Below are 16,082 nucleotides of genomic sequence, written 5' to 3'. Positions count from 1 at the left end.
CAGAGAAGACCAGGCAAGCCACACATCCATGGTCAAGTCCCCAAAGGATGCCTCTGGTGTAACCACTGCCCCCAGCAGGTTCACCAGTCAAAAGAGAGAGTCTCTCCAGCTAAGGGGTTTCCATAAAAAAAGGGAGAAAACAGGATAACAACTGCAAATGGACATAAAAAAGCACACATTTTTCTTTTTTTCTAGAACATTGACAATGAAGGAAACAACCTAAAACTATAAAATGTGATACTAGGAGGGAGAGAGATGAACTCTGCTCTTCACAAAGGTTATGGAGACAGACAGTCCAAACTTACAGTTCTGATAGGAAACCATGTTCATGCAATAAATTAACTCCATGTTATTTATTTGCAGATCTCAAAGGAGGTAGACCTTAGATTGAGAACTGATAATGCCAAGGCCCTCTCAAAGTTCAATCCCACCTGGGCATAATAGAAGGAGATGCAGTCTGCTGCCCAACTGGAAATGGTGCATTTTTGTCATTGCACTGCAGGTCTATTGGGGTTCAAAGAAACAAAACAATGTGTGAACTTTGTAAGGACTGGAGTCTTCTCCACATAAAAGGCAACAGCTGTTTGAACTCTCTCTCTTGCAATCCAAAGTATGGAGACTTTCTTCCTCCTTAGGGGAACATGGCCTGGGGAAATCTGTTGAAGGAGAACCGATTAAGAAGGAAGTCTGACACAAACTTAGACAGGATTTTGGGATGAAGGAACAGGCCCAAAGCTCAGTGACTATGAGCTTAAGGAACTGCCACCAACAAATTCACTTTCCAGGTTAGGTACCTAAGCTCACAAAGCTCAAAAAAGGCTTTCATCAGCTGGATTAGAGCCACGGTGATGTCCCATGATGGGTTTTGATGGGAGGTTTCCGCATAAATCTGACAATTAAAGGTTGTGGAAATAGAGTTTCCTTCTACATAAAGGAGGTAATAATCACAGAGGGGACCTCTAACAAAGTTGGTATTGATGCTGGACTCTGAGATGTACAAGCTTTCAAGCAGGTCATGCCTGGGAAAGGATCTAGCATCCAGTTCTCTCACCTCTTCCAATTGAAACCATAATACTTCCTAGTGGCTTCCTTTCTAAAAGACGTTGGCAGGAAGATATAAATTTGGTTTGATTCTAGATTCTGTCCTTGAAGACAGGTGCCAAAGAGGTTGAGTACCACTTTGGCAACGCCTGGCCAGCAGTCTAACTACAGTAAGTTTCACGGACTATGAGTTGAGCCTTCAAGGCCCATTTCTTGAAGCATGGAAGACTCAGAGCCTGAACTGCTCTGACTGACATCCTGGATTAGATTTCACAGCCATTAGAAATGTGGTCCTTTCCAAGGCAAATAGAGCAAGCTTTGTGATGATCAGTGATGCACATCTTTTCGGCACACTTGGGTCAGATTTTGAAGCCATTGACCTTCTTCTCTGACAAGGTGAAAAAAAACTAAGAGAAAAAAATAGTACAATTCTTGACTAAGGTCAGAAGAAAAAGTAGTGTGAACGCTGAATAAACCACAGAGCTTATTTGAAAAATACCCGACTGGGCCAACAGAAAAACGTAAGCAGAGCTGTAAGAGTTCAGGAAGTCCATGCATGACCAGTAAACACTTCTAGCATATACCAGGAAGCCCTTTCAAGTTCATACCGCTTGGCGCCATATGCAGTCACGTGATCCAGTCATGAGACTGGGTAAACCTATTTGTCGTCAGAGAACTGGATTCTTCTCCAGCTTCCTTAATCTTCTTAAACAGATCCTTCCAGTGGAGAAGAAGGTGCTGGAGTTGTGCTGCTCCATGTTGCCCCATCATTCTGAGTTTTCCCAAACTTATCTGTCTTTGAAATGCTCCCTTTATCTCTAAATGTTTCCCTAGTTTACTATCTGTATGTTTGCCTACCTCTATATTTATAAACGATCTGGAAAGGGGTACGACGAGTGACGTGATCAAATTTGCGGACGACACAAATTGGGCAGAGAAGTTAAATCTCAAAGCGGATTGTGATGAATTGCAGGAAGACCTTGTGAGACTGGAAAATTGGGCTTCCAAATGGCAGATGAAATTTAATATGGACAAGTACAAGGTGATGCATATGTTGCGACCAGCAAGGGCGTGAACCTCAGGGGCGTCCCCCTGAGATGACGTCATCCGCTTCCGATATTTAAAGGTCTCTGTTATCGCTAACAAACTGAGTTAGCAAGGATTCGTTCTAACTACTCTGCCCCCTCGGACCTACCAGAGGTACCTGGTCCTCAGAGGCCTCGCTCTCTCTTTGCCCTTTTAGGCACTCGCTCCTCGAGGACCCTCGTTCCTGACTCTCTGCTGATTCTCTTCTGCCTGGAAGCTATCGCTGCCTACATCATTGTGAGTTGCCATTGCTCTCTCAGAGCTTTCCCTGGAACCAGGTACTCGCTCCTCGAGGGCCTACCCTTTCCAGCTGCTGAGCCTCTCCGAGACCATTATTGTGAGTGTTGTCATCTAGGTTCTGTTCATGAACTCTGCATACCCTGCCTACTCACTATATTCAGTTTCTCTACAGCTCAGCCATGCTGGCATCGCTGTTCCAGTATCTGAGGGACTTCAGCCCTACCGGGCACTTCAGCTCACTACTGCCACCTCTGGTTGTTTCAAAACCTTATTTAATAAAAGAACGAGTGTGTGTCTGTCTCCATACTCAAGCCTAGCCGGTGGCCCCTCTCGGGATCTTCCCCCGGGGGCGTGGTCATCTGCCACCGGCCCAAGGATCCACCCACAACTAACACCTGTATTATTATAGATTGTTAACTCCCCTATCTGATTGCTCCTCCCATCAGCATAGTGGATTATTACAGATTGCTAACTCCTAGCAGATTGATAACAGCATATAGGTAAAAATAAGCCTTGCTGTAGTTACATGATGCTAGGTTCCATATTAGGAGCTACCACCCAGGTAAGAACATAAGACAATGCCATACTGGCAGGAACATCCATCCCTCCCCAACTCTTCCATCAATTCTGAAACAATTCTTTTAATGCTCTACCTTCCAGATGCTCCAGGAGCCGTGGAATCGCCTCCTTCCACAGCTCTTCCACCGCAACATGGATATTAGGTTGCATAACACTTAAGAGATGGAGAGCAGACATTCCCCGGCCATCCCCTTGGTAAGGATGTGAAGACACCACCTGAAAAAGAAAGCAGGAACGTTAAGAAAATTGTATCCACTGTGTAAGTAGGAACATTAAGAGAATGCGCCACCAAGAGGAGGTGTCAGCATCAGCCCTCAGTCAGCAAGAGATCCCGAGTCTCACCAAGCAGGAACACTAAGAGAGGGCATCACTGAAGAGGGGCTCAGTATCAGCCCTCAGTCAGCAAGAGATCCCAAGTCTCACCAAGCAGGAACACTAAGAGAAGGCACCACTGAAGAGGGGGTCAGTATCAGCCCTCAGTCAGCAAGAGATCCCAAGTCTCACCAAGCAGGAACACTAAGAGAAGGCACCACTGAAGAGGGGGTCAGCATCAGCCCTCAGTCAGCAAGAGATCCCAAGTCTCACCAAGCAGAAACATTAAGAGAAGGCACCACTGAAGAGGGGGTCAGCATCAGCCCTCAGTCAGCAAGAGATCCAGAGTCTCACCAAGCAGGAACACTAAGAGAAGACACCACTGAAGAGGGGGTCAGCATCAGCCCTCAGTCAGCAAGAGATCCAGAGTCTCACCAAGCAGGAACACTAAGAGAAGACACCACTGAAGAGGGGGTCAGTATCAGCCCTCAGTCAGCAAGAGATCCCGAGTCTCACCAAGCAGGAACACTAAGAGAAGACACCACTGAAGAGGGGGTCAGTATCAGCCCTCAGTCAGCAAGAGATCCAGAGTCTCACCAAGCAGGAACACTAAGAGAAGGCACCACTGAAGAGGGGGTCAGTATCAGCCCTCAGTCAGCAAGAGATCCCAAGTCTCACCAAGCAGGAACACTAAGAGAGGGCACCACTGAAGAGGGGGTCAGTATCAGCCCTCAGTCAGCAAGAGATCCCAAGTCTCACCAAGCAGGAACACTAAGAGAAGGCACCACTGAAGAGGGGGTCAGTATCAGGCCTCAGTCAGCAAGAGATCCCAAATCTCACCAAGCAGGAACACTAAGAGAGGGCACCACTGAAGAGGGGCTCAGTATCAGCCCTCAGTCAGCAAGAGATCCCAAATCTCACCAAGCAGGAACACTAAGAGAGGGCACCACTGAAGAGGGGCTCAGTATCAGCCCTCAGTCAGCAAGAGATCCCAAGTCTCACCAAGCAGGAACACTAAGAGAATGCACCACTGAAGAGGGGGTCAGTATCAGCCCTCAGTCAGCAAGAGATCCCAAGTCTCACCAAGCAGGAACACTAAGAGAAGGCACCACTGAAGAGGGGGTCAGTATCAGCCCTCAGTCAGCAAGAGATCCCAAGTCTCACCAAGCAGGAACACTAAGAGAAGGCACCACTGAAGAGGGGGTCAGTATCAGCCCTCAGTCAGCAAGAGATCCCAAGTCTCACCAAGCAGGAACACTAAGAGAAGGCACCACTGAAGAGGGGGTCAGTATCAGCCCTCAGTCAGCAAGAGATCCCAAATCTCACCAAGCAGGAACACTAAGAGAGGGCACCACTGAAGAGGGGGTCAGTATCAGCCCTCAGCCAGCAAGAGATCCCAAGTCTCACCAAGCAGGAACACTAAGAGAAGGCACCACTGAAGAGGGGCTCAGTATCAGCCCTCAGCCAGCAAGAGATCCCAAGTCTCACCAAGGAGGAATCCTAAGAGAAGGCACCACTGAAGAGGGGGTCAGTATCAGCCCTCAGTCAGCAAGAGATCCCAAGTCTCACCAAGCAGGAACACTAAGAGAAGGCACCACTGAAGAGGGGCTCAGTATCAGCCCTCAGCCAGCAAGAGATCCCAAGTCTCACCAAGGAGGAATCCTAAGAGAAGGCACCACTGAAGAGGGGCTCAATATCAGCCCTCAGTCTGCAAGAGATCCCAAGTCTCACCAAGCAGGAACATTAAGACAGTGCAGTACTGAGGGGGAGAAGTCTTAGACCTCGGCCAGGAGGAGATCCTGAGTCTCACCAAGCAGGAACATTAAGACAGTGCAGTACTGAGGGGGAGAAGTCTCAGACCTCGGCCAGGAGGAGATCCTGAGTCTCACCAAGCAGGAACATTAAGACAGTGCAGTACTGAGGGGGAGAAGTCTCAGTCCTCAGCCAGGAGGAGATCCTGAGTCTCACCAAGCAGAAACATTAAGACCATGCAGTACTGAGGGGGAGAAGTCTCAGACCTCGGCCAGGAGGAGATCCTGAGTCTCACCAAGCAGAAACATTAAGACCGTGCAGTACTGAGGGGGAGAAGTCTCAGACCTCGGCCAGGTGGAGATCCTTTTGGCGACATTTTGTATGGTGCATCCTCCTCACTGATGTCCCCGGGGGGACAGTGAGAGAGACCAACGCCCATTCCCCTTGGTAGTGGCATCGAGGGTTGTCTGGGCAACCTCAGTGCCAGAGGCCTCGGGAGAATCTAAGGCACCGGAGGCACCGAGGAAACCAGTGGCCTGGGAATGGGCTTGAGGAGCGGAGGCACCTTCGCAGGCCTTGGGCACGGTTGTGCTCCTTCCTCCGTGCAGGATCCGAGGATTGGAATCACTCTGGAGAGGGATCTCGGTGGCCAAGGAGGAAGAACCAAGTGGGCCCTGGCAATCGGCTGTGTTGGTAGGATGCCTAACAGGATGTCGATACGCTCCATAAGAACATAAGAACCTGCCATACTGGGTCAGACCAAGGGTCCATCAAGCCCAGCATCCTGTTTCCAACAGTGGCCAAATCAGGCCATAAGAACCTGGCAAGTACCCAAAAACTAAGTCTATTCCATGTAACCATTGCTAATGGCAGTGGCTATTCTCTAAGTGAACTTAATAGCAGGTAATGGACTTCTCCTCCAAGAACTTATCCAATCCTTTTTTAAACACAGCAGGGGCGTTAACAGTGCAGGCGCTGGTTCCAGTATGGAGGCTGGTGCCAGGGGCTCTTCAACACTCCGGAGGGCATGGAGATCTGCCTGTTGCACCCTGTGGTTCAATTCCTCCTGAAAATCTGGCAGTGCAGATGACTGAAGAAGTGGTGGATGATGAATCACCGGAGCCCTCCACGGGAGGCCGAGGAGGCTCGGTGCCCGACACCGGAATCAGTGGGGGAACGCCTGGGTCTGGAAGAGAATGGGGCCTCTTCTCCACGGGGTCGCTTCGGGAGAGGTTTGGCATGGGCTAGTGGTCCCCAGCATTGGCACCGGTGCCGTGCAATGACGACTGCCGATGCCGGTGTTTCCCTCAGTGCTCATCCCGGTTCTTCTCCTGCGCCGAGGAAGCAGACGATCCAGATGCCTTAGAATGGTCAGATGACAGAGAGGGAAGATCCCCCGAGCCGTTTTCTTCCCGAGGTTGGATCGGGTGGGATGTGGACGGAGACGCCGAGTCGGAGTGGTCCCCCCAACCCTTCGGTGTTGAGGTCCCCAATGCCAGAGTCGATGGAGCAGACGATTTGGCGCCAAAAAGCTGTCCAGCCAGGAACAGCAGCCCTTGGGAGTCATCTGAGCACAGACGGGGCACCCGCGGACTTGTTGGAGGCCCCTAGAAAAGGATGCAGACCTCATGCGGATCCGTGAGAGACATGGTCCGCGGGCACTGGGGGCATTTCCGAAAACCGGTCAACACCATAAAAAGAAGCCGGCGAGCAGTCGATAGCCGGTGGCCACCGGGAGGCGACACGCTCAGGAATCAACCGCATAGGACGGGAGAAAAATGTACCTACCGAGACACGCTGGGGGAAACGATAGCGGGAGGGACCCTGCGCGGAGGGGAAAGGAAGAAATATTCCGATGGAAAGAGTGTTCTGAAAAAACTTTTGGGGAGAGCTCCTAGACCGCAATGTCAACTACTTCGTGGTAAAACGAGACTGAAGAGGGACCCCGTGTGGCCGTGCGGATAGTGGCAGGCTGGGCATGCTCAGTGTGCCAAAGCTTCTAGAAACTTTGACAAAAGTTTTCCTTGCCAGGCTCCATCTGATGTTGTCACCCCATCTGTGAGGACTCCCATCCTTGCTTGTGCTCGGAGAAAGGAAGCAGCACGCAGTAATTTACAAATGAAATCACACTCCTCCAAGCTAACCCTGCACCTTTTTTCATGAGGGCAAAAATATTACTGAGACATTAGACTGGCTGAGGTCTGCTAAACTTACAAGAAATATCTAACCATATACAAAAGAAGGATCTTTATGTACATTTTTTCTTTTAATATTTTGTATACCGCATTCTACAATGGAACGGTTTCCAAAGGCACATACATAATAAAATATGAAAGCTCACAAAAAGTATTGATAAAACAAAAAGCATAAAACTCTTATATCTTGACACAATAAAAACAAATAGCTGCAGCCTGCTTTAAAAGAAAAGCAGAGGAAATCAAACAGACACAGATTGTTTGAAAGCCAGTGCACATACGTTATTTATTTATTTTATATGTTTATATACCGTTTTACCAATACAAAGATTGAACAAAGCGGTTTACGATAATAAAAATAAAATAAAAACTATAAAATAAAAATAAAATAAAAATAAAAGTAAAATAAAATAAAGTTAGAATAAAAATACAATTAACATTTTGATCAACCAAACTAAAATATACTATGATAGATTAAGGCAAACATGAACTGCTATGTTATAAAAAAACAAAAGAAGGAAAAACATAAACATATAAAATTTAAGAACCTTAAAATAAATGCAGCATATAACTGTCTATCACCCTGAAGTTAACTACTGTTAAGCAAATTTGAGATTCTCAAATACTTCCTTAAAAAAATGAGTTTTTAAAGCTTTTTTGAAGTCCTTTCTATTATGTATTTGTCTCAAGGAGTCCGGTAAAGCATTCCACAGAGTAGGTCTGGCTACTGAAAAGGCTCTTTGTCTTGTTACATTTAAAGCAGCCATTTTCACTGTGGGAACTTCTAATAGATTTTTCCCAGCTGACCTAAGATCTCTTGAGGGTTTGTAAACTCGAAATGTAGAACATAGCCAAATGGAGTCAATATTATTTAACAGAGAATGAATAAGTGTAAGTATTTTATACCATATTCGGTATTTAACTGGTGTATGTTATATTATGCACTGACTTTCTGAAGTACCTCATCTCTGCTGTATTCAAGAATGCTAGTTTTAGATTACGACTACTGAGGACCCTGCCTACGTGCTGGAATGCAGCCAGCCAACACCCCAGACCCATTAGCTGATTGGTCTAAAAATTCTCAAATGAAATGGACCATACTTATCTAGAAATAACGCTCTGAATGTACTCTGATTGGTCAGTATAAGGAATATATAAAGTGTGGGTATACTGCTGGACGACTGAGTATCAAGGTATTCACACGATTGCTGTAAGCCTGATACTCCGGGGAACAAAATAATTTGTTCCTGCCCTCCCTTGTTGTCTTTGCCTCTGTCTTTCTTTAATTAAAAGTCTCAAGTTACTTAACATCTCCAGCGTTTCTTTAGAATCAACACCGGTAACCAGTGTAGTCTCTGCAAAACAGGAGAAACGTGCTGTGAGAAGTCTGGCTGCTGAATTCTGGATTAACTGAAGGGGTCTGATAGTTGATTCAGGTAGACCTAGATATAATCCACTGAATAATCAATTCCCGAGAAGATCAAAGCCTGCAAAAACTGATCTATAATCATGGAAAAATAATAGGGGCCGTAGTTGCTTTAACACATGAAGTTTAAAAAATGAGTTTTTTACTACTTTGTCTATATGCTGCGATAAAGATAAATTAGAGTCAATCCAAACTCCCAAGTTCCGTACAATTTTAGTGATTTGAATAACATCTTTTCCCAACATAATATTAGCAGGGGGAGCATTACAAGAATTTGATATGAAACTAAGAAATACAATTTCTGGGGTTTTTTTGTTAAGTTTTAAACGATTTGGGCCATCCATTGTTCAATGGTGTTGTTGTATAGTTGGATCAGGGAGAAAGTTTCTGACCAGGATGATTTATATGGTACAAATAGTTGGATGTCATCTGCATAAATTTTGTATTGCACACTTAAAGAAGATAAGATGTGACAACGGTAGAAGATATATATTGAATAATATAGGTGATAATGAAGAGCCTTGAGGTACGCCTGTTAATTGAGAGTAAAATTGGGAGAAACAGGAACCGATGTTAATTTGGCAGGAACGATTAATAAGGAAACTTTCGCACCAACTTAATACTGTGGAGTGAATTCCTATATGTTGAAGAACAGATACCAGAATTTTATGGTCCAGCGTGTCGAATGCTGCTGAGATATCTAAAAAAATCACTAAATATTCAGTATAAGAGTCAAATCCTCTTAGGAACGTGTCGAAGGAGGGTCTCCGTGGAATGCCCCTTTCTAAAACCATGTTGATTTGGGTTTAATATGTCATATTCGGTTAGATAATCTTTTAATTGAAATAAGACTACTGATTCCAGCATTTTTGCTAAAGAGACAATGATGCAATAGGTCTCAAATTGGAAAAATCCATGAATGATGAGGTATTATTCTTTAAAATAGGAAGAACAGAAGTTCTCCAGTCTTTTCTTCAACTCCTTGGGATTAGACAGTAGCCTTAGGGAATCTGGTATAGAGTTCCAGAGCGAAGGGCCATATGGCAAATTTACTTACCTGTAAACAGGGTTCTCTGTAAACAGTAGGAAGAATCAGCCATAACGCATGGATGAGATCATCTGACACTGCCAACAAAAACCCAGCTCTCAGACCTCAGTAAGATAACTTACTGAGCATGTACAGGAGTTCCCACTTGTGCACGTTGCCTTGTGAACCCCCTTAGTCTCTTCCAGAGCATAAGCTTTAATGAGGAAGTTGACTCTCCAGGAAGGCAGGTGCATATTAAGTATGGCCAATTCTTCCTGCTGTCTACCCAAAACCCTGTTTACTGGTAACTATAGACCTGTTTACTGGTAACTATAGACCAGTGAGTCTGACTTCAGTGACGGGAAAAATAGTGGAAACTATTCTCAAGATCAAAATCGTAGAGCATATAGAAAGACATGGTTTAATGGGACACAGTCAACATGGATTTACCCAAGGGAAGTCTTGCCTAACAAATCTGCTTCATTTTTTTGAAGGGGTTAATAAACATGTGGATAAAGGTGAACCAGTAGATGTAGTGTATTTGGATTTTCAGAAGGCGTTTGACAAAGTCCCTCATGAGAGGCTTCTACGAAAACTAAAAAGTCATGGGATAGGAGGCGATGTCCTTTCGTGGATTACAAACTGGTTAAAAGACAGGAAACAGAGAGAAGGATTAAATGGTCAATTTTATCCATGGAAAAGGGTAAACAGTGACCGGTGCTTTTCAATATATTATAAATGATCTGGAAAGGAATACGATGAGTGAGGTCATCAAATTTGCGGATGATACAAAATTATTCAGAGTAGTTAAATCACAAGCAGACTGTGATACATTACAGGAGGACCTTGTGAGACTGGAAGATTGGGCATCCAAATGGCAGATGAAATTTAATGTGGACAAGTGCAAGGTGTTGCATATAGGGAAAAATAACCCTTGCTGTAGTTACACGATGTTAGGTTCCATATTAGGAGCTACCACCCACGAAAAAGATCTAGGCATCATAGTGGATAATACTTTAAAATCGTCGGCTCAGTGTGCTGCAGCAGTCAAAAAAGCAAACAGAATGTTAGGAATTATTAGGACGGGAAAGGTTAATAGAACAGAAAATGTCATAATGCCTCTGTATTGCTCCATGGTGAGACCGCACCTTGAATACTGTGTACAATTCTGGTCGCCGCATCTCGAAAAAGATATAATTGCGATGGAGAAGGTACAGAGAAGGACTACCAAAATGATAAGGGGAATGGAACAACTCCCCTATGAGGAAAGGCTGAAGAGGTTAGGGCTGTTCAGCTTGGAGAAGAGACGGCTGAGGGGGGATATGATAGAGGTCTTTAAGATCATGAGAGGTCTTGAACGAGTAGATGTGACTCGGTTATTTACACTTTCGAATAATAGAAGGACTAGGGGGCATTCCATGAAGTTAGCAAGAAACACATTTAAGACTAATCGGAGAAAATTCTTTTTCACTCAACGCACAATAAAGCTCTGGAATTTGTTGCCAGAGGAGGTGGTTAGTGCAGTTAGTATAGCTGGGTTCAAAAAAGGTTTGGATAAGTTCTTGGAGGAGAAGTCCATTAATGGCTATTAATCAATTATACTTAGGGAATAGCCACTGCTTTTAATTGCATCAGTAGCATGGGTTCTTCTTAGTGTTTGGGTAATTGCCAGGTTCTTGTGGCCTGGTTTTGGCCTCTGTTGGAAACAGGATGCTGGGCTTGATGGACCCTTGGTCTGACCCAGCATGGCAATTTCTTATGTTCTTAAGCAAACTTGCTTTGTCAGTCGACAAGCAGGCATGAATCAGCCATAATGCATGGGGAGTCCCAAGCTGAGGGTTGTATTGCGAACTACTACTAAAGCAGACAACCCAGACCCCACCAGTGGGAAGTGGGCTACTGGGTGAACAAGAGCACAAAACTGCTTGTCTGAAGTTACTCTCTCCTCAGGACTTCTTGTATAGACAATAGTGGGATGTGAAGGTGTAAACAGATGACCAAGTAGCAGCTTTCCATATAATTTCAATAGAAGTGGCTCTGAGAAGAGCCACTGAAGTCTCCATAGTTCTCACTTGATGAGCCTTGACAGAGTCTGTAATCTGTAAGCCAGCCATTGCATAAGAGTGCACTATACAGCTTGCTAGTCAGTCAGACAGCATGTGTTTAGCAAATGCCCTTCCCAATCTAGTGGGATGAAAGGGTACAAAGAGCTGAGAAGCCTGACAGTGAGGTTGGGTCCTCTTTAGGTAATACTGGGATGAAAGGATACACAGAGCCGAGAAGCCTGACAGTGAGGTTGAGTCCTCTTTAGGTAATACCGGGATGAAAGGATACACAGAGCCGAGAAGCCTGACAGTGAGGTTGGGTCCTCTTTAGGTAATACTGGGATGAAAGGATACACAGAGCCGAGAAGCCTGACAGTGAGGTTGAGTCCTCTTTAGGTAATACCGGGATGAAAGAATACACAGAGCCGAGAAGCCTGACAGTGAGGTTGGATCCTCTTTAGGTAATACTGGGATGAAAGGATACACAGAGCCGAGAAGCCTGACAGTGAGGTTGGATCCTCTTTAGGTAATACTGGGATGAAAGGATACGCAGAGCTTAGAAGCCCGACAGTGAGGTTGGGTCCTCTTTAGGTAGTACTGGGATGAAAGGATACGCAGAGCTGAGAAGCCCGACAGTGGGGTTGGATCCTCTTTAGGTAATACTGGGATGAAAGGATACGCAGAGCTGAGAAGCCTGACAGTGAGGTTGAGTCCTCTTTAGGTAATACTGGGATGAAAGGATACACAGAGCCGAGAAGCCTGACAGTGAGGTTGGATCCTCTTTAGGTAATACTGGGATGAAAGGATACGCAGAGCTGAGAAGCCTGACAGTGGGGTTGGATCCTCTTTAGGTAATACTGGGATGAAAGGATACGCAGAGCTGAGAAGCCTGACAGTGAGGTTGGGTCCTCTTTAGGTAATACTGGGATGAAAGGATACGCAGAGCTGAGAAGCCCGACAGTGGGGTTGGGTCCTCTTTAGGTAATACTGGGATGAAAGGATACGCAGAGCTGAGAAGCCTGACAGCGAGGTTGAGTCCTCTTTAGGAAATATGCCAGGACTCTCTTGCAGTCTTGGAAGGAAGGTTGGCAGCATAATAGCTTGGGTAATGTGGAAGCAGACACCACTTCCACAAGAAATTTAGGCCGAGTACCCAGAACCACCCGGTTGTGAAATAACTGCAGGTACAGTGAGTGGGAAACCAGAGCATGCAATTCACTTAAACTTCAAGCCAAAGGGACTGTTACAAGAAACAACAGTTTCCAGGTTCGAAAAGAGATTTCATGAGTTTAGTTAGGACTACATTGAGGTTCAAGGGCCCTGGAGGTTTAGTGACCAGTGACTTGGAAAGCCAGAAACCATTCAAGAACATTGATATTAAACAGTGGATGGAGATTGGAGCCCATTCCACCTGCTGGTGATGCACCACAAGGGTGCTGAGGTGATCTTTAGCTGAAGATGCGATCAGGCCTGAAGACAAGAGGAAGGAGAGATACTGAAGCAAGTCCCTTGGGTCACATGGGAATGTTTATCTTTTTATACTGATTTTCAGCAAAGTGATTCAAATAAGTTTACATAGAATACAAAACAGTACATAAAATATAATAATGATAAACTAACATCATAAAACAATAGAAAAATATAACAATAAAAATAACGGCAATAAGAGTCTAGCAGATAAAAATAATAATCCAGTAAAACAATTAATAACCTCTGAAAACCTGATTTAAAAACCAGGACTTAGTTGTTTCCTGAATTTCATACAATGAGAAGGGATCCACGACAAAAATCTCTTCCACTTGAAACTTTAGGACCTTCTGGTTCAAGGATTTCTAACTGAAATCAAAATGTCCTACTGCACACGTAACATCTGTGCCACGAGCCTGACGTTCTCTAGTGTGATAAGAGTTGGAGACATCCCCAGTGGAGCTGGTGATTGAACTGTTAGACCAGGGCTGCCCAAACTGTGGGTCGGGCCCTCAAATGGGATCACAAAACCTCCAGCTGGGGTTACAAGTACCTCAAAAGGCAATGATCTTCAAACTCCCCAAGCAGCATGGGGCCTGTGAGCCAGCAGGTCCTGCAGTGGTCCTGGCTTTCACACGAGATTCTGTGCTAATAGGAAGCCCTGCACAAGGGGAAACTGGTGCTGCTGCAGGGCCTTTGAGCTAGCACCGGCTCACAGAGCCTGTGCTGAATTTCATTACTAATGCTGCTGCAACTTGCAAATCACCATCGGCTTTGGATCAGCCATGAGGGAAAGGCTAGGCTGAGTGTGCACAGGCTAGTGGAGATTGCCACTGCTCCTCTCTCCCAGGCTCTCTGAGCCAGATTTTTCTCCCACCACTTCTGGTTGCTTAAGGCTCCTGAGCTTCAGAGCTAACACTGCTTCAATCCCCCATTGCAGTCTTGTCCTCTCAGTTGAACCCCTCTCACTTTGAAGCTATTTTTATAATCTCTAATTGATCCTTTGTCATCCCCTCCCTCTCACGCCATCCTCGTATCTCACCTCTCAGCCTCCCTTCCTCCCCTCCAACTCTTCTCTCACATCCCCCCACCCCAGTTGATTCCCTCTCATCCCCAGCTCCTCTCTTGCATCCCCCAGGATCTTCTGCCATTTCCCCCTCTTACCCTCCAGGCCCCCAGTTCTTCTTTTCGTCAGACCCCAACTAGGCAACAGTCCTGGTCCCAGCCCTTTCGTGGCAGAAGATTCGGCAGAGCTGGGAATGCCCAGTCTTCCTCCGGGGCCAAATCTACACAATGAAGGGGCGCCGGTCCATTCCTCCATGCCGGAGATAGGAGGCAGACTGTCCCTGTTTTTCAAGGAATGGACCAAAGTAACGACGGACCAGTGGGTCCTTACTGTGATAAGAGAGGGCTATGCTTTAGATTTTGCTCAGCGTCCTCGGGACCAATTTCTAATTTCTCCCTGTGGTTACGAAACGAAGCGAAGAGCGGTGCAGGACACTTTGCAATGACTTCTGCAACTAGGGACCATTGTCTCAGTGCCTATGGAGGAAAGGCCGTTACTCCATTTACTTCGTAGTGTCAAAAAAAGAGGGTTCCTTTCGGCCCATTCTGGATCTGAAAAGAGTAAACAGATGTCGCTGGGTCCCCCTGTTTTGCATGGAGACTCTCCAGTCAGTCATTGCCTCGGTGCGCAAGGGGGAGTTTCTAGCATCCTTAGACTTCACGGAAGCAGATCTTCATATAGGCATTCGGTCAGACCACCAAACGTTTCTTCAGTTTTCGGTACTGGATCAGCGTTTTCAGTTTCGGACTCTGCCCTTCGGTCTGGCCACAGCACCCAGGACATTCACCAAGGTGATGATGGTGGTGGCAGCCTATCTACACACGGAGGGGTTGCTCGTGCAACCTTACTTGGATGATTGGCTGATTTGTGTGAAATCAAAAGCCCTTGCCCAGGAGGCGATTCAGAGAGTACTTCAGCTTCACCAATCGTTGGGCTGGATGGTCAATCTCGCCAAGAGCCGACTGGAGCCCACTCAGTCATTGGAATATTTGGGTGCTCTATTTGACACTCAGCAAGGCAGAGTTTTTCTTACCACGGAACACATCTCCAAGCTGCAAGTCCAAGTAAGAAGTTTAATGCTCAAGCACCCGCCCAGGATCAGAGATTATTTACAGGTTCTCAGGTCGATGACTTCAACATTAGAACTGGTACCCTGGGCCTTTGCGCATATGAGGCCTTTACAGTCCGCCTAGCTTTCCCGATGGAATCCAGTCTCCGAGCTTTTTCATCTACCTTTGCCGCTTATGGAGGCAGCATGATCCAGTCTCGATTGGTGGTTGGTGACTGACAATTTAATCCATGGAGTTCCCCTGGGGGTGCCCAACTGGACAGTGGTCACCACAGATGCCAGTCTCTCTGATTGGGGAGAGGTATGCCGAGGGAAATTGGTACAAGGACTTTGATTGATCAGAGCGATTCAATGGGAGACCAATCGACTGGAAACCAGGGCGGTTTGGTTGGCGTTGCAAGCATTCCATCCTCTCCTGCAGGGCAAGTCGGTCAGAATTCTCTCAGACAATGCGACCACGGTGGTGTACATCAATCGCCAAGGAGGAACCAGAAGTCAACCGGTGGCGATGGAAGCTCACCAACTGATCAGCTGGGCAGAACAAAACTTGGTAAGCATAGCAGCGTCAAACATCGCTGGCATGGACAACGTGCAGGCAGACTTTCTAAGTCGTCATCATCTCGATCCCGGGGAATGGGAATTGACGGACGCGGCTTTTCAACTCATTTGTGATGCGTGGGGCACGCCCAGCATGGATCTCATGGCAAAGTTTTGGAACGCCAAAGCTCCGCGGTTCTGTGCTCGGCAGAGAGAGACAGGAGTAGAAGTGGTGGATGC

The 16,082-nt window shown here is 46.2% G+C and overlaps 1 protein-coding gene across 1 annotated transcript in view; it reads right to left on the bottom strand.

Moving 5' to 3' along the window:
• The window catches only part of MROH1 (maestro heat like repeat family member 1), a gene marked incomplete in the record, with an annotated part of 402,473 nt that overhangs the window by 261,283 nt on the left and 125,108 nt on the right, over positions 1-16,082 (bottom strand). The window contains 1 exon segment of the mRNA XM_029592292.1: positions 3,021-3,159. Coding sequence (XP_029448152.1) covers positions 3,021-3,159 — 139 coding nt within the window.

The sequence above is a fragment of the Rhinatrema bivittatum genome, chromosome 2 (genome assembly GCF_901001135.1).
Source record: "Rhinatrema bivittatum chromosome 2, aRhiBiv1.1, whole genome shotgun sequence".
NCBI classification, from domain to species: Eukaryota; Metazoa; Chordata; class Amphibia; order Gymnophiona; family Rhinatrematidae; genus Rhinatrema; species Rhinatrema bivittatum.
This window is presented reverse-complemented; position numbering and strand designations above follow the sequence as displayed.